Source organism: Tiliqua scincoides, chromosome 2 (genome assembly GCF_035046505.1).
Source record: "Tiliqua scincoides isolate rTilSci1 chromosome 2, rTilSci1.hap2, whole genome shotgun sequence".
Taxonomy (NCBI): domain Eukaryota; kingdom Metazoa; phylum Chordata; class Lepidosauria; order Squamata; family Scincidae; genus Tiliqua; species Tiliqua scincoides.
Window position 1 is genome coordinate 27,488,888 of NC_089822.1, and position 23,834 is coordinate 27,512,721.

The 23,834-nt window shown below is 42.0% G+C and overlaps 1 protein-coding gene across 2 annotated transcripts in view; it reads left to right on the forward strand.

The window, feature by feature from the left end:
- The window catches only part of ERBIN (erbb2 interacting protein), a 103,017-nt gene that overhangs the window by 33,180 nt on the left and 46,003 nt on the right, over nt 1-23,834 (forward strand). For both annotated transcript variants that reach the window (XM_066613437.1, XM_066613438.1), the window contains exons 2-7: nt 5,554-5,610; nt 6,789-6,986; nt 10,274-10,391; nt 18,667-18,745; nt 18,853-18,942; nt 20,669-20,725. In XM_066613437.1, coding sequence (XP_066469534.1) covers nt 6,798-6,986; nt 10,274-10,391; nt 18,667-18,745; nt 18,853-18,942; nt 20,669-20,725 — 533 coding nt within the window. In that variant the 5' untranslated portion in view covers nt 5,554-5,610; nt 6,789-6,797. The remainder of the gene's footprint in view (nt 1-5,553; nt 5,611-6,788; nt 6,987-10,273; nt 10,392-18,666; nt 18,746-18,852; nt 18,943-20,668; nt 20,726-23,834) is intronic.

Consider the following 23,834-nt stretch of genomic DNA (forward strand, 5'->3'; position numbering starts at 1 on the left):
CTGTGTTTTGAGCTTTGAAGATGAATTCTTGCTAGGATTCAAAGATTTAAAACCACAAGGGTTTAAAATTTCTTGTTGCAAAACAGGCAAGTTTGATGTGTACCTGATCTACATCTAAATACTATCCTGGGGTATCAAACCCGTTTCATACAGAGGACTGAAGTTAGCATTCATGGTGCCTGCTAAGGGCCAGAAGTGACATCATTAAGTGGTTGGTGGCCAGAAATAAGCACTTTGTTTTCACGTAGAAACTCATGAGCTGCAAATGACAGAAGAGAAAACATGCAAATCATATTTTCAAGGTATATGAGAGCCCAATTATCAAGCTGGAAGAGCCCAATTGTAAGGGGGCTGAATAAATTTCTTCCATAGGTCACATTCGGCCCACGGGCCTTATGCTTGACACCCCTATACTATATAATATAACCTTGGTTCTCAAACTCTTTGGGAGTTTGAGAACCGAGTTAAATGTGTGCGGGGGTAGGGCAAAGGCAGCAGCTGCTGGGGCTGATCGGGTTGGGGGGTGATTTTCACTTACCTTAGCCAACTCCTGGGGATGTTTCTGCAGGGCTCCTGAAGAAAAAAGTAAAAATGTTGGAACCAACTTCCTGTTTTTGATCAAAAAATAGGAAGTGGGTTCTGTTTGGTTTTTTACTTTCTTAGAGGCTTGGGGGGTCCTGCAGAGCCTTCTGCAGGACTCTCCACACCCCAGGAGGTGGAAGCTGGCTCAGGTGAATGAAAATCAACCCCGATCAGCCCTGGCAACAGCATGATGCTGAGGATCATGCTGCTGCCTTTCCCTTCCCCCATCCCTTAAGGCTGAGGTATTCAGTCTGTGCATTGGGGCTCCCTAGGGAGGCGTGTCTAACCTCCAGGGGCGTTTCAGAGGAGAGACATCTCGGGGAGAGAGGTGGCCATAGCTGCTCTGCTGCATGTGCTGCCTTCCTACTTGCTGCTTTTCTTCAGCTGTGAAGGAGGTAGGTGGGGCAGTGTGAGGTGAGGAGAGCATGTGAAACATGGTGGGGGGAGGTGGGAGAGAAGGCTGGCTTGGCAGCAGCTGAGGTGTCGCACCACACCTTATCAGTATAGGGCACACTCCTGGCATGCTTCAAACTGGAAGGGAAACCTGACCTAGAAAGAGCTCTTTCCTCCGCTTGGGAAGGAGGGAGCCCAGCCTGCTCTTAAGGGGGGGGGTGTCCAAAAGCCATAGCCTGTATTCCTCTGTCTTGCCTGGGGGGTATAGGGGTGGCATCTGCATGTTGGAGTGTATGTGTGTGAGCATACCCCCATCTACTTTGGCAGTGAGTTGCAATCTTGCTTTATGTGGCTTCAATCCTATCCACACTTTCCTGGGAGTAACCCCATTGACTCAAATGGGACTGACTTCTGAGTAGACCTACATAGATTTGGGGTCTGTGTCAGGTTAACCACGGATCTTCACCTTTCTTTTTTTCCTCCCTCTTCAAAAAAGAAAAAAAGCCACTCTTGATAGCTTTGTCTCAAAAAAAATTGATTAAAAAATAAAAACACCCATTCCTTTTCAGCCACCCCCCTTTTTCCTCCTGCCTCCTTTTGGGGGGGACGGGACTTGCCAAGTTGGCTGCTATTATAAGACAAAGAACACAATCCTAGCTAGGTCTACTCAGAAGTAAGTCCTATTGTGTGCAATGGGACTTACTCCCAGGAAAGTGAGGTTAGGATTGCAGCCAAACAGTCTCTAGGTCTCAGTTTGCATCAGTTTGCAATTAGCAGATACACACAAAACAAAGTCTTCCCCTCCCCCAGCAAATTCATCACTTCTCTCCTCCTCCCTTTCCAAAACCCTCCAGGTGTGCTGCTAACAAACTCAGGGCACAATCCTAACCAGGTCTTCTCAGAAGTAAGTCCTATTTTGTTCAGTGGGGTAAATGTGGTTAGGATCACAGCCTCAGAGTGCTGGCAGCTGTTTTTTTGTTTCTAGTGTATAATTATAACACCCTCATCCCCATTTTGCGGGTAATTGTGGTGAGGTGATGTAATGGGGAGCTGCGGCCAATGGCCACAAGGATCAGGGGAACCGCGGGCTGGAAAAGTTCAAGAATGACTGCCTTAAGGGGACAGAGGCAGAGCTTCTCAGGCTGGGGCGTCACAACACCCCAGTTTGAGAACTTCTGTAGTATATGTAAAAACAGGGCATGATCTTTTCCTACATGTGGAAGACTCCCATGTTTCACTCCCTTACCCTTGTAACTTGTAGGCTCTGCTCCAAGGTCTTCGGAGGAATGGGGCTTTGTGTCCCTTCCATATCCTCATCCACCCTTTCATTCACTCTGCTTTGTCAAGGAATAGATCTTGTAAATCACCCATTCTACATTAAGCCTTGGTGTGATAACCGAGTACTGGCCTCTGTGTGGGTTCTGAAGGGAAGGCAGGAAAAATGGGGTTGTTATGCCATGTGGAAATCCCCCTGTATAGGGGAAGTCTTTGTGCCATAGCATGTATGTTACTAATACATAATTCGCAATACATTTTGTTTTAGGATTTGAGAACCACACAAATGTTGCTCATTTGATAGAATTTAGAGCAAGGGACCAAGCCCATAAACCTAGCATTGCCTGGTAGAATTAAAATTAGAATTTTGTATTAAGATACAAAATGTAAAACTTCCTAATATCCGGTATTGTTACCAGTCATGAAATTTACATAACAAATGTGACTGAATATACAATTATAGCTTTTGTGGATCATGGTTAAAGAAATGTGATAGATTATAGTATAAGAATCTTGTTGTGGTCATGTGTAAATTGGATCCACAGTTTTGGTCCATATTTGCATATGCTTTGTGTGTGATAGGATTTTAAACGTGCCTTGTACTTGTTTGTTTAGCTGTATGGCACCAAATATATGCCATATCTTTCATGTCTTTTGAAAAGAGCATTAAACACAGAATGGAAATTATGCTGACTTGTAACTCCCCCTTGCTTTGTTTGATTAAAAATCAGCATTAAAGTTTCTAGATATTAATACAGAGAATCTGTATTCTAGACCTTAGTTAGCTTTCATTGGCCCTTTTGTGCTTATTTCTGTGATAAATTAATTGTTCCTTCTTATTGTATCAACAAATTGGTATAACATTAGTGAGTTTAAAGTAGGGCACTTTTTAAGTGGAGTTGGGAGCAGGAATATTTTATGCCTATTAAAAATTATCAAATTGCTCTTATTAGAAAATTGATGTGTCTTCAAATTTGGAGGAAAGTTCTGCAGTACACATTTAATGAGGATTATATATAAATGAATGAAATTGTTGTGCTCCATTATGCTCATTTTCTTGTTGCTTTTCAACAGAATTTTATGGAGAGAAAATTACTTATGGTAAATCAGACTTTAAAAATTACAGTTAGGTTTAAGTTACAGGAGTAAGATTTGACTGCCTTTTCCAGATAGTTTTAATTTTCATAATTTTGCATAAATGAGTGTGGGATTTTTGAAAGCACGTTGCACATTGGGGCAAAACAATCAAAACTTCACATATAGGCTAATGGGTTCTGAGCTGTCTGTGACAGATCAGGAGAGAGATCTTGGGGTCCTTGTGGACAACTTGATGGAAGTGTCGAACCAATGCACGACGGCAGTAAAGAAGGCTAATTCCATGCTTGGGATCATTAGGAAAGGCATTGAGAATAAGACAGCTAATATTGTAATGCCATTGTGCAAATCGATGGTTAGGCCACACCTGGAGTATTGCGTCCAGTTCTGGTCGCCGCATCTCCAAAAGGATATAATGGAGATGGAAAAGGTGCAAAAGAGAGCAACAAAAATGATTACTGGGCTGGGGCACCTTTCCTATGAAGGAAGGCTGCAGTGTTTGGGCCTCTTCAGTCTAGAAAAGAGACGTCTGAGGAGGGACATGATTGAGACATACAAAATCATGCAGGGGATGGACAGAGTGGATAGAGAGACACTCTTTTCCTTCTCGCATAACACCAGAACCAGGGGACATCCACGAAAGCTGAGTGTTGGGAGGGTTAGGACAGAAAGAAGAAAATACTTCTTTACCCAGCATGTATTCACCGTATATACTTGCCTATAGGTTGAAATATTCATGCCTGAGCCTGAGATCCTGGGTTGACTTATACCCTGGTCAATGCAGTGGGTGGGGCAGAGGCCGCTGGGAGCTTCTGGGAAGCTTATGGAGGCTCACCAGCTGTCTGGTGAAGTGGGGGTTGTGGTGGTGGAAATGGACTGAGAAGCAGGATGCAGGTGGTGAAAAAGGAGAATTTTTACCAGTAATTACGGTATTCAGAGGCAGCCATTTTAGCCTCTTCTCCAGACAGGAAGAGAAGTGAAGGCGCTTCGGGAAACTGTAGTCTGTATGGGCTGCTGCTATGGAATGCAGCACATACTCCCACAAAGCCTCCCCACAACTTCCAGAAGCCCCTTTGTCTCCCTTCCAGTTTGGAGAAGAAGAGAAATGCCTGCTTTTCTTTAGCTGCTGCTCAGAACATTCCTGGCAAGTCATTTGCAAAGAATCTCTCCCCCCCCCCCCCCCCCGGGTTAGATAGGATCCTCATTTCCATCTGAAGCAAAATCCCAGGCTGCAGTGCAGCATTACTTAAGAGTAACACGCATGGAAAGCACTGGGTCTGCTTCTGAGTAAAGAGGGCTGCAGCTATGTGCAGCTCAGCCCTTGTTGCTTGTCTTGCTGCTGTGAACTGAACTGCACACTCACAATTGCATGTTTTATGTTGCATGTTATATGTAGAGCCTCTGGCTTAACACACCAGGCACCTTAAAGAAGGATTTGCTTAATGGTTCTACTGGTATGCTGTTTACAAGCACTTGCTCTGACAGTGTTTACACAAATGGTGTGAAGACCAGAATTTTAAAAGTTAATGAACAAAATGCATCTTATGATCTTTTATTGTATTTTTAATTATTTAGAAGCTGTACAGTTTTTAGGTGACAATTATTGGAAGGTTATTTTTCAGGATCTGGCTTCAGGTAAAATCAGACAAAATTATAGTCAGACCCCGCTAAGTTTAACCCCTGACTTATCCGAGGGTCATAGAAAATTCCATTATTTGGGGCTCTAAACCTGCCCTTGACATATCTGTGAGATCGACTTATAGGCAAGTATCTGCGGTAGTTTGTGGAACTCTTTGCCACAAGAATTAGTTATGGCATCTTGCCTGGATGCTTTTAAGAGGGGATTGGACAAATTTCTGGAGGAGAAGTTCATTACGGGTTATAAGTCATAGTACGTATGTGGAAGCTCTTGGTTTTAGAGGCAAGCTGGCTTTGATTGCCAGATGCAGGGGATGGCATCAGGACGCAGGTTGTGCCTGTTTTGTGTGCTCCCTGAGGCATTTGGTGGGCCACTGTGAGATACAAGACGCTGGACTAGATGGGCCTTTGGCCTGATCCAGCAGGGCTCTTCTTATGTTCTTATGTAAAGGTTCTGTTAAACTCTTTATTCAGCAGAAATATCTCTTAATAGATGGAAACAAATGGTAAGCATAGAATTGTTTCAGATAACCATAGTTTGACAATGCTGTATTACTTTCCCTTTCACAGAATGTTGGCTTTGAAAGCTCAGGGAAGAAGTAGCAGGGAGAAAAACGTAACCCAGTGGTAAGTACTCCCCTTCATCTAACCCAGGCAATTTGCAAATATGGTTTTTGAACTAGTTGTTACTGAGAATAGCTGTAGTAGCTTAATGTCAAATAAAATATTATGGATATTGTTGAATATATGTACATAAAATCAAAGTGATGAAGCAATACATTTAATTCGTGTTTTAAAATATACACATTTAACTAAACTTTTTTTTTGCAAAAAGATGCAACTAATTCCCATCTGTCTTCTGCACCTGTTAGCCTCTTCCATCATCAGATCTTTAACCATCCTGTAATCAGCATATGTAGTAGAAGGAGAGGCAAGTCAGATGCATCAAAACAGGAATTTAACTTTCAAAAAGGTCAAAGAATTTTTCCTAAATGTAGATATAGTACAGTTGTCTCAGGGCCCACTCCAATTTTCCAGCGCCGGTGCAGCCATGCCAGTGGGGTGTGTCCTGTATCCTGTAGTGTGGGGATGGTCACAGAAATTTTTTCAAGGTATGGGAACATTTGTTCCCTTACCTCGAGCTGCATTACGGCTGCACTGGTGCTGGAAAGTTAGATAGGATTGGGCCCTCATTTATTACTGTTAGATGCCATATGCTTCTTGATTGCTAAATCTGAGAAACCTTCCTTCCATGTTTCATTGTATGGGATATTCTTGCTTTAAAGTGCTGCAGGATAAATAATGTAGATAGAATACACAGACATCAGTATGGCATGATTTCCAGGTTGATGACATGTAATCAAGAATTAAGAGAATTTCAAGGCTGTGTTAATAACAAAGTTAATTTGCTAATCAGCCTTCTGTAATAGTGTAATGCTAGGACAGACTCTCAAGCATATGAGGAAGAAGTTCCATACAATTTAGCTATTGATTTTAGCTTCCCAGATTTGTAGAATTGTTTTGATAGCAATGAACTTTGCCATTCATTTTGTCTATTCATCTGATGATAGTGTTTAATATAGGTATTTCTGCCCTGGTTTGCAAGTTAGGTGAAATTGTAATATACTTGATGGAAAGCAGTAGAGCAATACCTATGACTATGACCTTAAAAAGGCTTTTCAAATATTGTGAAAATCTTTGCTTTCACAGTTTTCTTTAAATACATCTTTCATACTTGGATAATGTGCCAGTACTTTAATGAAAGTTCCTAAGCCTATTTAAAAAGCAAATTTTTTCCCCATAAGTGCCTGAAAATGACAACAAAGAGGAACTTGTTTGTGCGGTTGGTGCCATGCCGCTGTTTGCGTGGAGAAGAAGAAACTGTCACTGCACTTGATTACTCTCACTGCAGCTTGGAGCAGGTGCCTAAGGAGATTTTTACTTTCGAAAAAACATTGGAAGAACTCTATTTAGATGCTAATCAAATTGAAGAGCTTCCAAAGGTATGTGGTGATCTGATATTTTTGTGCATGCATGCACAAGGGAGGGAGAGTGTGTAAGTGCAGTTATGGGCAGTTCTGCCAATGTTTTTTATTATAACTCAGAGCAAAAATGTTGATATTACAAAACCCAAGTCTATGATCCTATTCAGGTATCACTGTTAAGCCCAAATCCTAACCAACTTTCTAGCATTGGCATAGCGGTGCCAGTGGAGCATGTGCTGCATCCTGCAGTTGGTTGTCACTCGTGGAGGCCTCCTCAAAGTAAGGGATTGTTGGTTCCCTTACCTTGGAGCTGCATTGCCCTTATGTCAGTGATGGAAAGTGGGTTAGGATTGCACCCATAGTCTCTCAACTGTGCTTAGCAGACTACGGGCCCAGTCCTATGGGCATAATGCACTTTCAGAACTCATGTTCTGGCTTTATGGTGGTTGTAAAAGTTCACACACCAGTGACCCCAGATAAAAGATCTGGTGTCAGTAAGTCAGTGCGGGGATGGGCTGGGGTGAATAGGTGGAGACTGAGGAGGAACCTCTATATACTATCTGGTAAGTTTTGCAAACCATTTTGTAAGATATGTAGTTTTATCCCCATACTGCTTTGGTTGTAAAAATGGCAAGGTATGTGAACTGCTTCAAATACTCTTCAGCAGTGGTTCTCAAACATTTTAACACTGGGACCCTATTCTTAAAATGACAGAATCCACCCAGCTTTATGAGATTTGAAAAAAACGTGATCTAGAAAGAAATATTTACTTGTAATTTAGTTTTTGCAAACAAACTCCATTTCCTGTAATGGTACAGCCCTAATGAATAGTCTCAAGGCTTAAGGGGCTTAGTAATGTGACCCAGCTTTTACCTCCCCTCCCCTAGCCTGTCATTGATGAACTTGGGGAGAAAAATGCACTAGAAAAAAGATGATAAACATTTTTCTCCCAATATTTATACAAGCAAATTGCTGGAGCTCAGCTGTTTGCAGGCAGTTAGCAGCTGTTTTTTTAATAGCCTCAATTGAGGCTATTACTATCATTATTATTATTAACAGTAGTTATATACCGCTTTTCAACGAAAAAGTTCACAAAGCGGTTTACAGAGAAAAATCAAATAACTAATGGCTCAGATAAAAATTAGTTATCTGATCTGTCCATCACCTACATTTTCATTGGAAGTTCTGCAGGACTCACCAGAGCGTTGAATTTTGAGTTTTTTCTTTAGAATTTGAGTTTTCTTGGTTTAGAATGTTCTCTGCTTTGGTACATAATAAAAAAAGGTTTCTCTTACAATAGGTTATATGTAGTTGAATATACAGGCATCCTCCTATATCTGCTGGCGATACATTCCTGCCCCTGCGGATACTGAAACTGCAGATAAAGGAGACCTTATACTTACTTTGTCGCCAAACACTCTCATCTTTGTAGCTGGTCGTGTAACATGAGACGCAATCAGTTGGAACACTAGAGGAGGGAGACTAAGAGAACGCTAACAGGAAGCATGTAAGAGTTCTCTTGGTCTCCTTCCTCTAGCATTCTGGCTGACTGCTTCTCATGTTCTTTCTCTGGCGTTCTATAACTGGCTGCAAAGGAAGACACAAGAGTGTGTGACATGACAGTATAGGAAAACATAAGTAATGGGGGCTGGAGAACCACTCATTAGGGGATCTAATGATATAGGCGCACCTGTATAATTGTTTAAACATTAAGGTTTGTTTTTGGAAAGGCAGGGTATAAATGGTTACATAAAATATATTTTTTCCCTTCATAAAAAGAGCCCTGCTGGATCAGATAAAGGCTAACTATTTTATTATTTTATTGGATTTGTAATCTGCCTTTCTCCCCGAAGGCCACCCAAGGTGGCTAACAGCATTTAAAAGTCATAAAATATATGAAATAAAACAATAAAATAGATAATAAAACCAACAGCAGTAATAAAAACAGCAGTAAAACAATTGTTAAAAAGCAGCCATCATGCCCTCCATCAGGCAAAGGCCTTCTGAAATAAAAAAGTCTTGAGGCCTCGCCGGAAGGTTAATAAAGAGGAAGCTGTTCGCAACTCAAAAGGGAGGGAATTCCACAATAGAGGTGCCACCACCGAGAAGGCCCTATTTCTGGCAGCCATCCCCCTATCCAGTCCTGATGACAGCACAACCAACAGGGCTCCCTCTGATGACCAGCTGGATTATATGGAAGGAAGTGGTCTATCAAATACGCTGGTCCCAAACCGTTTAGGGCTTTAAAGGTCAAAACCAGCACCTTGAACTGGGCCCGGAAACGAACTGTCAGCCAGTGCAGCTGCCGGAGCAGCGGCATGACAGGGTCAAACTGCCGACCTCCAGCAATCACACGAGCCGCTACATTCTGCACTAGCTGCAACTTCCGGACCATCTTCAAGGGCAGCCCCACATGGAGTGCGTTGCAATAGTCTAATCTTGATGTCATTATGGCATGGACCACTATGGCCAGCTCCAACTGAGGCAGGTATGGCTGCAGCTGGCACAGCAGCCAAAGCTGGACAAAAGCGCTCCTGGCCACAGCTGACACCTGGGCATCTATGAGCAGCTATGAGTTCAGGATAATCCAAGCTGCAAGCCTGCTCTTTCAGGGGGAGTGCAACCCCATTCAAAGCAAGGCGATAGTCCAGCACCCACATCATGGATTTCTGCACCAGGAGGACCTCTGTATTTTCCAGATTTAATTTCAGCTTGTTCACCCTCATCCAGACCCCACCTGCCTCCAGACAGCGCTCCAGGACAGAGACAGCCACCCTGGAGTCCGGTGGAAAGGAGAGAGAGAGCTGAGTGTCATAGGCATACTGATGGCATCCAACTCCAAATCCCTGGATAACCTCTCCCAGCGGTTTCATATAGATGTTAAATAATGTGGGGGACAGTATAGACTCCTGCGGCACCCCACACTCTAAAGGCTGAGGTGCCGAACAGGAGTCCCCCAGTACCACCATCTGGGACCTGTCAGCCAAGAAGGAGCGGAACCAGATGAGCGGAATCAGAAGGAGCGGAACCAGAAGGAGCGGAATCAGATGAGATTGGGCATGTGCAGGGTAACAGTTGCTGCAACTGTTACCCTACACATGCCCGATCTTGTCTGATCTCAGAAGCTAAGCAGGGTTAGGCCTGGTTAGTACTTGGATGGGAGACCACCTGGGAATACCGGGTGCTGTAGGCTTATACCATAGTCTTTTGAGACTGAAGGTTGCCAACCTGGTAACTGAACTCTTGAAAATGAATGCCTGGTACATTAAAATAACATGCTCCTAATATTTTTTCTTTTTCAATAGCAACTTTTTAACTGTCAGTCTCTACACAAGTTGAGTTTGCCAGACAACGATCTAACAATACTGCCTGCATCCATAGCAAATCTCATAAACCTCAGGGAACTGGATGTCAGCAAGAATGGTGAGTAGTGTTTTTTTTCTTACTACAGTCATATGCAAGGCTATACAGCAAGTTCTCACTTAGTCATTTCATTTTATGTCATTTCGTATAAAATTGATGAAGAAAAAAAATCAATTTCTTTTCAGGGCCACTGTCTGTGTGGAGTTTGCACGTTCTTACCATGTCTCTGTGAGTTTTCTTTGGCCTGGAAAGCTCACATTTCAGTGTTTAATATTAGATGTGTTCAGGGTCTTTATAGAAGTTTGGTGGTGTTTTTGTGACCAGAAATATGCTGTAGTAACTTAACCCTTGTTCATGTATATCGGTTAACCTTGTGGCAGTGTTTCCTAAACGTTTCCAACTGGTGGCTTCCTTGACGTACTGGCCCATTGGCCGTAGTTAGGCCGTAGTTAGGCCGTAGTTAGGGCTGCAGACCTATATGTTGTTTAGGTTGACAGGTTTGAGAGGTTTCTGTGGGTTCCCTGGCTGGTTTCCATTGCTCACTGGGCAGCCACAGCTCACAGTTTGAGAACCATTGGCCTATGGTAAAATTGGATTTGTTATAAGTCATTTCACTTAAAGTTGCAGTTTCCAAGAACTTTTTGACAACTTTAAGTGAAAACTTGCTGTATAAGTATATTAAATTGCAATTTTAGATTTGCCAACTGAAGTGGAGGAGGTCTACTTTTCCAACAAGCTTAAGCAACTTGGCTTATTAAGCCTAAAAATGGAAGTGGATGGTAAATGAGGGCAAAATGCATGCTTGAATGCTAGCCAACTACACAAAAGTCTTCTGACCTTCAATTTTAGTAGCCAATTCATTGCTTCAAAAGGATGCAAAAACCATTGTATAATTAACCCAGGTACTTTTTGAAACACAGCTTTGTCTCATAACTCTTTACTTTTAGATGTGATTCAAAAAACTGTACAACTAGTTCTGTGTGCCCAAGAGAGCATCTGTCTTGTATCATATTCAAGCTACCTTTTCAAACTGGGAAGAGTTGCTGAAACAGTTTGACGCATGACATGGAAGGGATGTCTGCCTGATCAGTGAGAAAAAAATCAAAACTCAGCTGCAACAGCTGATCGGGGGTCCTTTGAATGTGCTTTAAACCACAGCTGATTGGTGGTGCTCCCAACTGCCACTACAACTGATCCGCAGCCCTTAAAAAAGGTGCCATGTGGTCGCAGGCCTCAAAAACAGGCTAATCAAGCAGCACGTCTTGCCTGCTTGATGGTTCTAAAGCTGAGCAGCCAAACCTCCTCCAGAAACAGCTGCAGCATTGCTGAGGCAGCCAATTATCTGCCTGTATTTTCCCACCTCAGTCCTGTGTACAGAGGGGGGTGGGCAGTGCAAATGGTGGCAGGACTCAAGCTTTTTCTAAAGCTTTTTCTAAAATGCAGCTTTTCTAAAGTTTTTCTAAAATGCAGCTGTAGTGTGTTCTTAAGTTTGTTTGTTTGTTTGTTAACATTGTTCATAAATATTGCTTGTAATTCTTCATTTTTTCATTGTTTGCCATGAGCCATTTCTTACAAAGAAACATGAGAGATTTTTCTAGTGACATTGTTTAAATGTGGTGCTTAGTTTCCTTTTGCCCCCGATTTAAGGAGAAAAAAATGTTTGGCCCTTTCTACTTCACCACTAAGATTTTGCTGTATTAGCTAGCAAGTGTTTAAGTTGCTGATTCCTGAACTCTGCAACAGCTTCAGTGTTCCTGGAAAAATCATGTTGGATGAATTTGCTGTTCTTTTCCTGTTAGTGTGGGGATATGTGAAGTAGCACTGAATTACCAGCCCGCTTCCATCTATATATGGGCACCCCCAAAATACCTTTTTAAGGAACAGTTTACATGTAGTAGTGTTAATAAGTACACTTCACAGACCTGCTTTGTTTAGGCCGTAAACTTGAAACATGTTCTTTTGTTAACCTTGAGGGAAAAGGCACTGGGAAGCCATTGTTAAAATAAGAACATAAGAACAGCCCCACTGGATCAGGCCATAGGCCCATCTAGTCCAGCATCCTGTATCTCACAGCGGCCCACCAAATGCCCAAGGGAACACACCAGATAACGAGGCCTCATCCTGGTGCCCTCCCTTGTTGGCTCCACATACATGTTTCTGCAATGTGGATAAGACTGAAAAATGTGTATAGCTCTGTGGATATTATGGATTTAGCAGAAAAGTCATACTTGAGCAGAAAAAACATACTGTGGCCCTCGTACTTTAAGAGAGTAAAGTATTTTTTTGGGGGGGGGGAATAGAACCAATATTTTAAGTAGCATGTGTGACATTGAATATGTACTACTTTCAGGGTTAAGAAGAATGAATCTGCAACCTTATGATACCCAGGTTTTATTAGTTGAATGTTCTTTAGAGTCCCAGTTTTGACACAGCCTCTAAATGTCACTTTCGCTTCCTGTCAGAAGTACAGGGGAAAGTCAACATGCCAAAGGTTTACCTCTTTTTGCTTGATGTATACAACTCTTGTTTAACCTTTTTTCGTTCTCCCTGTGGCTATTTATTTGAACTCTAATAGAGTGAGAGCTTCTTCTAGTTCGTAAAATATTGATTTCTGTTTATTTCTAAAACCTTAAAGGTTTATTCAGAGTTGATGACACACTTGCACACTGTAGAATTTTCAGGTATTGATCAGTGGTGGCATGAAAAAAGGATTAGCTTTTTCTAGTTCAATCAAAAGCCTCAAGGAAGTAGTCTTATTAAAAGGTTGTGCTTCATGTTGCAGTGGAAATCTACTTGAATATAGAAGTGTAAGGCTTCCCTGGCCGTGAGTAGGCTTTGGGGGTGCAGGTGACCACTGTCACTGGTGACCTCACCTGAGAATTCAGGCTTCTATAGTTAGACCTCAGAGTCCTGAGTAGGGAGGGGGTTGCTTCACCCACTGCCATTCAACCACCTTGCTCCTTCTTTGAACTGCAAGTCAGGTTCACCCAAGCAGGAAAGCTGTGCTTACCTGGCCCTCCTGCAGCCTCATCATTGACTTGGTGAGGTCTAAATACCCTTCCCCTGAGACTGGCCCCTCCTGCCCTGCACCTGGTGCTCCATAAAGGACCATTCTGGCCCCTGGCAGCTCCTCTTCTTTGGCCACATTCGGCTGTCCTCAGCCGCATTGTCCCCTTTATCCTTCCTGGCCTTCTCGCTACTCCATTTCCTGGGCTTGTGGGATGGTGCTTGCCAGCTCGACCGTCTCACCCTCACGGGTCATCATAGCAGCTTCTGAAGCCTTGTCAGTGGTCATAGGAGGCCTATGGGGCTGTGTCCATGCCCGGTCTTGCTGACCAGCTGCCCCAATATCAGCACGTCCCTGTCAGGCAAGTCCGCGCTGGGTTAGAAATGTATTTGAAAAATGAGCAGATGAGGGAAGCAGTGGCCATGTTTTGGCAGTTGTGGATAGGTTGAAAATGTAATGAAGTACAGTATTTAGTCCCCGTGTTAGTGAGCTCTAGAATATTATATAACTATGATCACATAGTGTTAAATTTTCAATTTTGCACCTTCTCTTAGGCTTTGGATGAGTTGCTTTCTAAAAGTAGCACACATAGTAAAAACAGACAAAAGCACATGTGAAAATTTCAGACCTTGAAAGGCACCAGAAGATTGAGCACATTTTAAAACTTATAATGCTTTTAGAATGTGTATACTTAGGCTTGTACTTCGTGGATCTGAACCAGAGAATTCATAATTGCAACTCCAGCTTTGAGAATACCTTTCTGTGTGCCTGGAGGTTTTGTAACACTGGCTCTTTACTGTGGAATTGGTATCCTTTTGTTCACTCAGTTCTTACAGTGCAACAGCAAATCCTGTTGTATGCTTTCTGCATTCTTTTCTTTCTTTTGAGAGCACATATACTTGAGAGCAGCACAACCCCAATAGGTGTAGATCACTTTAGCACTACCTTTTCATCACTTCGCTCATTACATTTACTGCCTATGTAATCTCTTTGTTTATTGATACTAATTTGAGATGTGGGGGAGGATTGAGCAGCAGCTGTTTCTCCAAAACACAAAAAGGCAGGGAAGATGAGGGTATTGGTATTAGAGCTGAAGCAGCTACTCCATACTTGTGAAGGAAAGGCCAGAGTTTACCTGGGAAATGGATGGTCAAAAGAGGAAGCATGGCCAGTACACCAGAAGCTAGTCAATGTTACAGGGGCTTCTCCTGTTTATCACTTGTTTGCTCTCTGCAGCCTTAGCTAGGCTTGCCTTCTCTTCTGCTATCCTTTGTGGAAGCTCTATTTTAATTACTTTTGCATCTGATTTGAGAAGAACAGCTCTCAGGTTTCTCTAGAGAGCTTTGGTGTGGGAGCAGCCTTAATCTTTCACTTGGAGTGCATGGATACAATAATCAATATGGCAGATCCAAAAAAATCAGTGGGGCACAGGCAAAAACTGTCAACTTGTGACTGTCACCAAGCAGGGATACAAAGACATTAGTACAGTCTATCAATTTGCACCCTTGTCAGATTTTTTTGAATCTCATTCCACTTGTAAAAATCACCTGCGCAACCTTCGGCAGGGCTCCCCAGGTCAGGGAAGGTGACAGTGGAGTGATTGCGCCCCGCTCCGCTAAACCGGAAGCGGTGCGCGATCGCTCCACGTTCCCTTTTGACAGGGCTGTAGGGACTGGGGTGCACCTTCCAGTCCCTTTAGCAGCTGTCCCTGGCTGCGGGGAGCTGGGCACAAGTGCCTGCACGGCTCCCTGGGTCAGGGAAAGTGAGAGTGGGGCAATTGTGCTCCATCTCCGCAAAACAGGAAGCGGAGTGCGATTGCCCCACTCTCACTTTCCCTGACCCGAGGAGCCCTGCAGGCGCTCACGCCCGGCTCCCCACAGTTAAAAGCAAGCCTATAGCTATTTACAGCAGCCAGTGTAAGCCAGTGTAAGCTCTTGTGACTTGAGGTGTTGCATTCCTACATTGTTGAGGTATAACTTTTTGATATCTTGCCTCCTTAATGTCAGTGTTTGGTACAAACTTTAGTGATGAAACTGTGTCCTAAGCTGTAGTCCCTTACATTCTCTCTTACAAAGGTGATGCTGCACTTGGAATCTGGATACCTGCATGTTATTTTCTTTATTTTCATCCTTTTGGAAGACATAAATTAAATGTGTGTAGCTGAGCACCTCAGGTCAATCTCTTGTCACATAAATTCCTTGAAAAACATTCATCTTACCATTTATAATGGGTAGGGAAATGGCTTAGGAGGCATATGAAGATTACAAGCTATTTATATATGACTCCTAGGCATTTCAGGAAAGATACAATTCATAATAGAGTTGCCTTTGTCCCTTCCCTTATCACCACTTCCACACACATACTCTCTTATAAGAGAGCTAGTTAAAACCAAGGAGGCTACTAGGCCCTTGCAGAGAAGCATACAACCTGTATTTTGCATAAAACCATGGAGTGGTAGGAATTGGGGCTGGATAATGCCCTTATAGTGAATGCTGAAGTAGGTGGAATATTGTTTTAAACAACATGACATTTTTAGTTGCAGCACTTAAACTGCATGTTGGCATAATACTAAAGGGGTTCTAAGGATAATGAACTATGCAGGAAGTAGCTCCCATTGCTTCTTTTTTTAACATCATATGACAGAATTATTAGGAAGGGGAAAACCAAGTGGCCAAAGACTAAATTTGTGAGAAGGAGGAAGTGGTATTTCAGCCATCTGAAAATATTTGCATTTGATTCAGACTTGTGATATCTTATGTATTGTAATGAAGAATTTTTAAAATACTTTGCAAGCCCTGTAGACGACTTGCACATCAAATTTACAGTAGCTGAATAACGAAGTTGTTTCTCAGAAAGCAGATGGGACACTTTAATTATGGTGATCCATAATTAAAGTGGTGTTAAGGTTGTAGCAAACCACTTGAAGGTGCTCTGGGGAGGCGAGATTGTACCAGAAGTTTCACAGAAGTGAAAATGTGTTTATATGTCAATAGCTCCATGGTATTTTGGAAAATTCTAAAGATGTTTTAATTTCAAGTACTCCCAATTTCTCTGTTCAAAGAACACGTATATTTTTTCTGTTTTTTTTTCTTCTATATTTCTCCTTTCATGTTTCATTCATCTATGTACCCTTAATGAGTGACATTATGTGAGCCAGCCACTTTCTGCCTGTTAAGAGTACTGAAAGTTGGAGCAGCTTACCGCCTGGGTCTCCAGCATTGGAGAAAGGAGAGTGCTGGAAACACTCTTCTCTGCAATTCATCTCTGTTTCTCCTTGTCCTCCTCCTGCCCTGGTCCTGATGATGGAAAAACCTGTTCCATGGTTTCACAGACACCTTAGATCAGCAATTTTCAGTCACTGAGACATGGCACATTCTTGTGTCACGAATGTTTTACAGGTGTGCTAGGGGAGCTGGAAGGGAGAGTCATATATAAGTGCGGTCATTGCAGGATGCGAGTCTCCAGCTTGGCAGTGCAGTGTACCTTGTCAATTGTCAAAAAACTGATGTGTCTTGACAATTTTAGTGTCAATTTAGTGACAATTTTAGCTAAGCACCTGGATTTCCTACTGATTTGTACATTTGATACTCTGGGACTGGGATTTATTTGAAATTAAAAGAATGTAATTGTCCAGTGAGCCACAATTGACTGACTTTGCTTGCCAATCTGCCAATGTGGTTTTCTTCTGCGCACCCTCCCCGCTCTGTATATCTTCACTACAGGGAGTGAGTTGTTGGCCACATTTAGCCAAGGCACCCAAAAACTTGTTCAGAAGGTGCCAACTATGGCAAGAGGGTGGGGAGATTTTGTTGCACTTAGTGCATTCTTGATGACCTGTCGAAGAGCAGGAAAGGGAAGTGTGAGAGAGGGTAGTTGTGGCTGTTCTCCACCCTGGCATTATGTCATGCCTGCTTTGATGAGATATGTTATCTTCGGAAGAAGCCTAATTTTTAAACTTTGTTCTACATAGTTATGTAACACATCTGTCTTGCTTTGATGGATCATCTTGTCTCAGTTAGCTATCATGGGTCATCCCTGCATAGTATGTCTGTCTTCAAAAAAATGAAGCAGGCGGAGAGGTGCAGAGTTGGTCTGCTTGAATCCATCCTAGCATATATTATGCTGAGGGGGAATACAGGCATACCCCCTTATTTGCAGGGATTCTGTTCTGGAACCCCCCCATGGATACTTGACATTGCAGATACAGGTGAACAACCGTCCCCATGGTCCGGGAGCCGCCCCCCCCCCTTCGGAGGCAAGAGGCTTCCCCAGACCTCCCAATGCCTTAGAAGGCATTGAAAATGTCGCTTCCAATTTCTCAGTGAAACTAGAAGTAGAGTTATTTGAGCTATGCAGCTCAGTTTGAGTCCAGCTGGAGGGTGTGCATGCACTGGGGGGGGGGCAGACCTGATCCACAGATAACTCAATCCACAGATATGGGTTCTGCAAATATGGGGGCCCCTGCACAGGAAAACTCTCATGCTGTTTAGGGAGGGTAAGATCACCTTACCCAAACATCAGCAGTTGCTACCATGGGGGAATTGTGGTACAGCACTAATTGCTAAATTTTATGGCTAGAACCTGAACCTCATGCTATGGGTGAAAGGGGAAATTTCCCAATTACTGGGAAATTGCAATTCCTTGTAGATCCCAAACTTGCATAGTGTACATGCTGAATGCTTGGATTAATATACATTTTTGTCTTGCATGATGAGTGGCAATAAGTATATTTCATGTTATGCTACATTGTTTGTGTATGTGTGTGTGAGAGAGAGCACAGAGTAGCAACGTGGAGAGAATTTCAGCAGGTGCAGATTTTCATCTGTGAGATGACAAGCTGCACCTGCTGGAATTCCCTATCCTATACAATTGTTAAAGGTCCAGAATCTCTAAAGTTGAAAGTTGCCCACTCCTGAAATAAGGGAATGTTTATTCCCTTATCCTGGGGCTCCATTATGACTGCATCAGGTCTGGAAAGTTGGATAGGATTGGGCCTGAGTTTCTTAATAAATCAATGCCACAGCCAGTATTGCATTCCATGATGTTGCTACATTTCTGAAAATTCTTGGCTTTATACATAGTCCTTTCTAAAACTTCTGAAGACCTTTAGATACCATATCATTTTCACAAGAGCAATTTGGAAGTACTGTATTTAATCTGTAGCTCCAGCAGAAGCCTTTAGAAACAACTGGATGTGAAATCAAAGATGTGTCACCTGTGCAAAGCAGTATTTTGATGGATCTCCAGAAAATACACTTGGAGTGGATGTTGCTTTCAAGGAGCTACTTTTTTCCTGATATATATATTTTGTGTACTTTGCTTTTACAGGCATACAGGAGTTTCCAGAAAATATCAAAAACTGTAAAGTTTTGGCAGTTGTTGAGGCCAGTGTAAACCCTATTTCAAAGTAAGTTTTTTTCTTCTGTTATAATTCTTAACTACTTAGAACATCAGATATGTGTATAAATGTTTGCATTTGTATTTACTAATTTATTTTTTCTTAAATTTAACTAGGCTTCCAGATGGGTTTTCACAGTTGTTAAACTTAACACAGCTATACCTGAATGATGCTTTTCTTGAGTTCTTACCAGCCAACTTTGGCAGGTAAGTTTGAAAGCCAACAAGTTGTATATGTGAAGTGTGTAGGTCTTGGTGCAGGTCTGCTTATGTCAAGCAGTAGCATCATGCAAATTACGTGAAAGGAGGGACAGCAGACTCCACTCAGCCAGTACTTAAACTTAAAGCTCAAACACGTTCTCCTAGTCCCCTCCCCGCATCAGCCTCCTGAGACCAGTGAAAACTCATCTTTACGGAGCATTGCAGAGGCTCCATTTGGCCTCAGTGGACTAGCATGTGCCATTGTGCCTGCCCCGCTGTCCCCAGGCTGTCACAAACGTGCCTTATGGCACATTTGCAAAGTCCTGGACCAGCACAAGATACCTGTGCTAGCTCTTATTTTCCTTTAGAATATGTAATCCTAAGACATTCAAGACCTCTAGTGGCACTACCCTGCCATCCCTGTCCTGAGTTCATGTGTGCCTTTACCTGCTGGGTAGTTTGAGAGATGCAACAATAAAACCTTCCTGTGTTTTCACTCCTTACCTTCTCTCTCTCTCTCTCTCTCTCTCTCTCTCTCTCTCTCTCTCTCTCTCTCCCAATCTTGCTGCTCCCAATCTTGCAATCTTAAACTTTGTTCTAGAGATATCTAGAGAGATATCTCTTGTACCTCTGTAGGTACCATCTATTTCAGTCATAGCAGTCTGGGATTATTGGGACTGAATGCTTTATCTTTTCTCTGTTCCTCCTGCTAGGAATGGTGTTTGAATTATTAGAAGGGGTAGAGAAAGCTTGGTTCTCTTCAGGAACCAAGAATTTCTACAGGAGACATGATTTAGCGAAAATTGGGGGACAATTCGGTTATGGCTTTTGGATTAAGGACACATTGCTACTTCCCCCACAATTTAAGCTTTTTCAGTGCTGTTGAACATTGCAATGTATCAGTGTATTGTTGATATAGCAGTGTATCAATGCTGTTTCAAAAATGGCGAATGGTGTGCTTTATGAACACATTGTATGCAAATCACACAAGGCTTAACTCTGCTTGGCATTGGCTATGTCCTGGCTATAGTAGACTGTTTAGTTTGCATTTAAATTGCATTTAAAAGGAAGAACATACATTCTAAAGAACAGACATTAGAAAACCAAAGATAATAGAGGATGTTTAGCTTGAAGAAAAGGTTAAAAGATTGAGAACAAATGTATTAAAAGGCTGTTATAGTGTCAAAAAATTGTCTGTTTTGCAAGTTTACCAGCAAATAGGAAGTAGTGGCTGCACATTTACAGAAGAGTCAATTTATTTGTTATGGCATGAAATTCCATGGCTATTTGGATTACAGAAATTTGCTAAAGAGATCTGAAGACTAGAGTATAGAATCTCTTCCTTGGGAGCTTTTTGAGAGAAACCTGCAGAAGTATTTTGGATAGTTAAATTAAGAAAGGATTTCTAGAACAAATAGTTCTACTTCCTATTGCATGAGTTTGAATTCCTCCCACATTATATATTAGAAATGCTTGATCTCTTGAAATGAGCAAAAAATCTAGATATTAAAGAGAAGATGTGAAAAATAAACATTAAAAAATATCCTTAATGGTTTGAGGAGATCTAGAAGAATAGATTAACTTGTACTGATGTGTATTTTTTAACATAGTCTATATTTTCAGATTAACTCTCCGTAATATTTGAATCATTGTAATGGCTCTGTAAGTTTATTTTTCTTTCAGATATGAGTGGTTTGACATCTTCAATGGTAGCTTTCTGTTTCTTTTACAGATTAACTAAACTCCAAATACTGGAGCTTAGAGAAAACCAGTTAAAAATGTTGCCAAAGTAAGTAGATAATGATATCCGAGCTTATTTTGGTGTGAATAACTTATTTGTAGACACATTTGGCTGTTTCAGATGTGACATGGAGCCATGACTTATATTAACCTGCCCTTTGGGTGTTTTTAGTACCCCAGAAGTGTATATCCCATTGAAATGTGAAAGTTGTTTATGCTTGGTTAATAGTCACAGTTTTTCTAGGTACAATGTATGGTCTCCTTTTCTGTGATCAAAAATATACCTGATGAAAATGTTTTAGCCTTAGTGACACTGATTATTGCCCATAGAGTCAAATTGTACCCTGACTGTATTTTCAGTGAGTCTGGCATCTTTTGTATTTTGCACTCAGAGTGATTCTGAAGGGTTGTAACTGTTCATTCTACCATAAATGATTAACCAAAAAAGAAACTTTGCAATTCAGAATACCAGGCCTGCATTTCTAAGTTTTAGGCTTTGAACGACATAGTAAGTGCTCTAAGAGCTTTGAAGAGGCTATATCCATTTTTTTCCAGTTTTGCAGCCTAGCAGACAGTCTTGCAAATAGATATAATCTACATTTCTAATATCACCAAACCCTGATATGTTCCATCTTGATTTGGTTTCCATTGCCTCTTTTCCTGGAGGAAATTCCAAGCTCCATGTTTCAACCCATGTAGCACCACCTCATTAGCTATTCCCTTATTGGTTGGGCTAATTAAAGGGGCACTTTAAGCTGGTCACTAGCTTTTTTGAGATTGCCTGCTCTCTCATTTTACAAGGTACTGGTTCTTATCTCCAGTTTTCACTCCTCACATTGAATATATTAAAAGCACTTTGATGTTAATGTTAAAGGACCACTTCCTGAATTTCTTTTAATAACTTTATTTGCATGTTGTATGCTCATTGCTCTTTTGAATGTGTTGATTTGAAAAAATAAGACTTTGGGCTAGATGAGTTTGATCCCTTCATGTTTGTTTGGCAAGGTAGACAGCTAAGCTGACTGTCTATACAGACAGGTCCAGCCTTATTACACATAGATTTTTTATACATGGATTTGACTCAACACAAATGGCCCCTGCAAATGAGAAGGAATATGCTGATCCCTGGAGAAGGGGAAAAATGCACCCCTTTAAAATCACAGTTAAAAAAACCTGCTTTTTACTGTTGCAGAGAGACAGTCATACAAGTGATTACAGGTATAACCTAAGTATCCACAGATTTTTCTATCTCAAAGCTGATGAGAAGGGTCCTTTAAAGGAAAAAAGTTATCTAATAATGCCAGAGAGGGCAGCCAGCTGACAATCCATCAATCATTCTCTCTGCAGGCTTCTCCCTTCCCCCTAAGCACATGAAAGAAGGCTAAATGGCAGTGATTATCACCTCCTCAATTCCCCCCTTGCTGGTGCTCCTGGTGAAGGGAGGGGTTGCTGCCTCCTAGTGAAACCTAAGCGCCTGGAGAGAGACAGATTGACTCTGTGTGCATTACAAAGGTCATCAAACATCTAGTGTTTTTAAATCACCAGAGCAAAGAAACTTTGTTTTTTAAATTGATTTGCTATAGTGCAATTTTTGCCATCCACTGAGTTCTGGGAATGGAACTTTTACGAATAATGAAACTTAACCTGTATATTTCATTGTGAGAAGCGGATGTATGTGAGCAAATGACACACCAAGAGGGCAATGCCTTATAAGGCATTAGGAGGGTGTTAGGAGCCCTGGAGTGTTTCCCCGGGCCTTCTAATGCCTTATAAAGCATTAAAAAGTCACTTACAGTTTCTCTGTGAAACTGTAAAAAGTCACATGTTTTGAGCTCTAAAGCTCAGTCTGAGCCTGGCAGAGGCCTGGGGCAGGCATCCTCTACTGAGCTCAGAAGCCCCTATGGAGGTGAGGAGAGTGGAGCTCCCCTCTCCTCCAGAGGGGTGGGGCTGTCCCCCAGACCACAGAGACAGGTGTTCGCCCGTATCCGCAGTTTCAGCTATCTGCAGGGGATTCAGCAACGGACCCATTGTGGATAAGGGGGCACATCTATAGTTTAGGAAGTGGTATGCACCTTGGAGTAGCTGATACAGTATAGTGACAGAGGATATCTAATTGGAAAATGGAACACATGTTGCAGTTCTCAGCATCCAGTTTTGGTGATAAAATCATGCCACGTGTTTATGCCATGTGTGTAAATTTTATGTAAAATTCAGACTCAAAGAAACAAATCTGTTTTTTGAACTGATCCTTTATGAAGTGAAATAGGCTATGGTTTTCCAGAGAGGGAACAAGATGTGCTACCTTCTTAAGGGAAGTTTGGAGTCTGGGTACAACCACAGAAAAAGCTCTCTCATGCTTCCCTACCCAATGCATGTCATATGTTTGGTGGCATACAGAAGAGGGGCTTTCCAGCAGATCTTAATGACTCAAGCTGGTGAAGAGCTTTTAACAAGGGAGCAGCATGGTAACGGACCTGAGTCAGTAGCTTGCCTGGGGCATTTTGGATAAGCTGGAATGTATGGATACATTTCAAAAGTAGCTGCAAATAGTTATTAATGGTGGTGTTCTTGGTGATAGTGTCCTCCCCCATTTCTGGGCTTCCTATTAGCAAAGACATTGTTTATGGCTATTCTAAACCAAAAAATATCAAGAAATAGACTAGATCCCTCACCAGTAACTAATTTTGTTACCAAAAGCCACTGTCAAAGATGGAAGGCTAGTTTTGCCTACTAGTACTTCCCTTTACTCTCTCCGCTGTGTTGGGTACTGACCAGGAAAAGAGGTATATTTGCTGAGGGAATGATGCAAAAGTCCATTTTGTCCATTATGTCAATCTATCACTCCTCTAGGGTGACAACTAAGGGCCAACGATACCTTGCAATGGGTGAAATTGGATGGGGGCTGCTAGTTGCTAATCCATAATGGTTCTCTCTAGACCAGTGGTTCTCACACATTTAGCACCAGGACCCACCGGGACAGAATGAGAATCTGTCAGGACCCACTGGAAGTGACATCATCAAGCAGGAAAATTTTTAACTATCTAGGCTGCAATCCTACCCACACTTACCCAGGAGTAAGTTTCCTTTACTATCATTGTTAAAAGAATAGTAGTTTGTTAAAAGTACAGGTCTATAACATTTCTCCAAATGCAGTCACG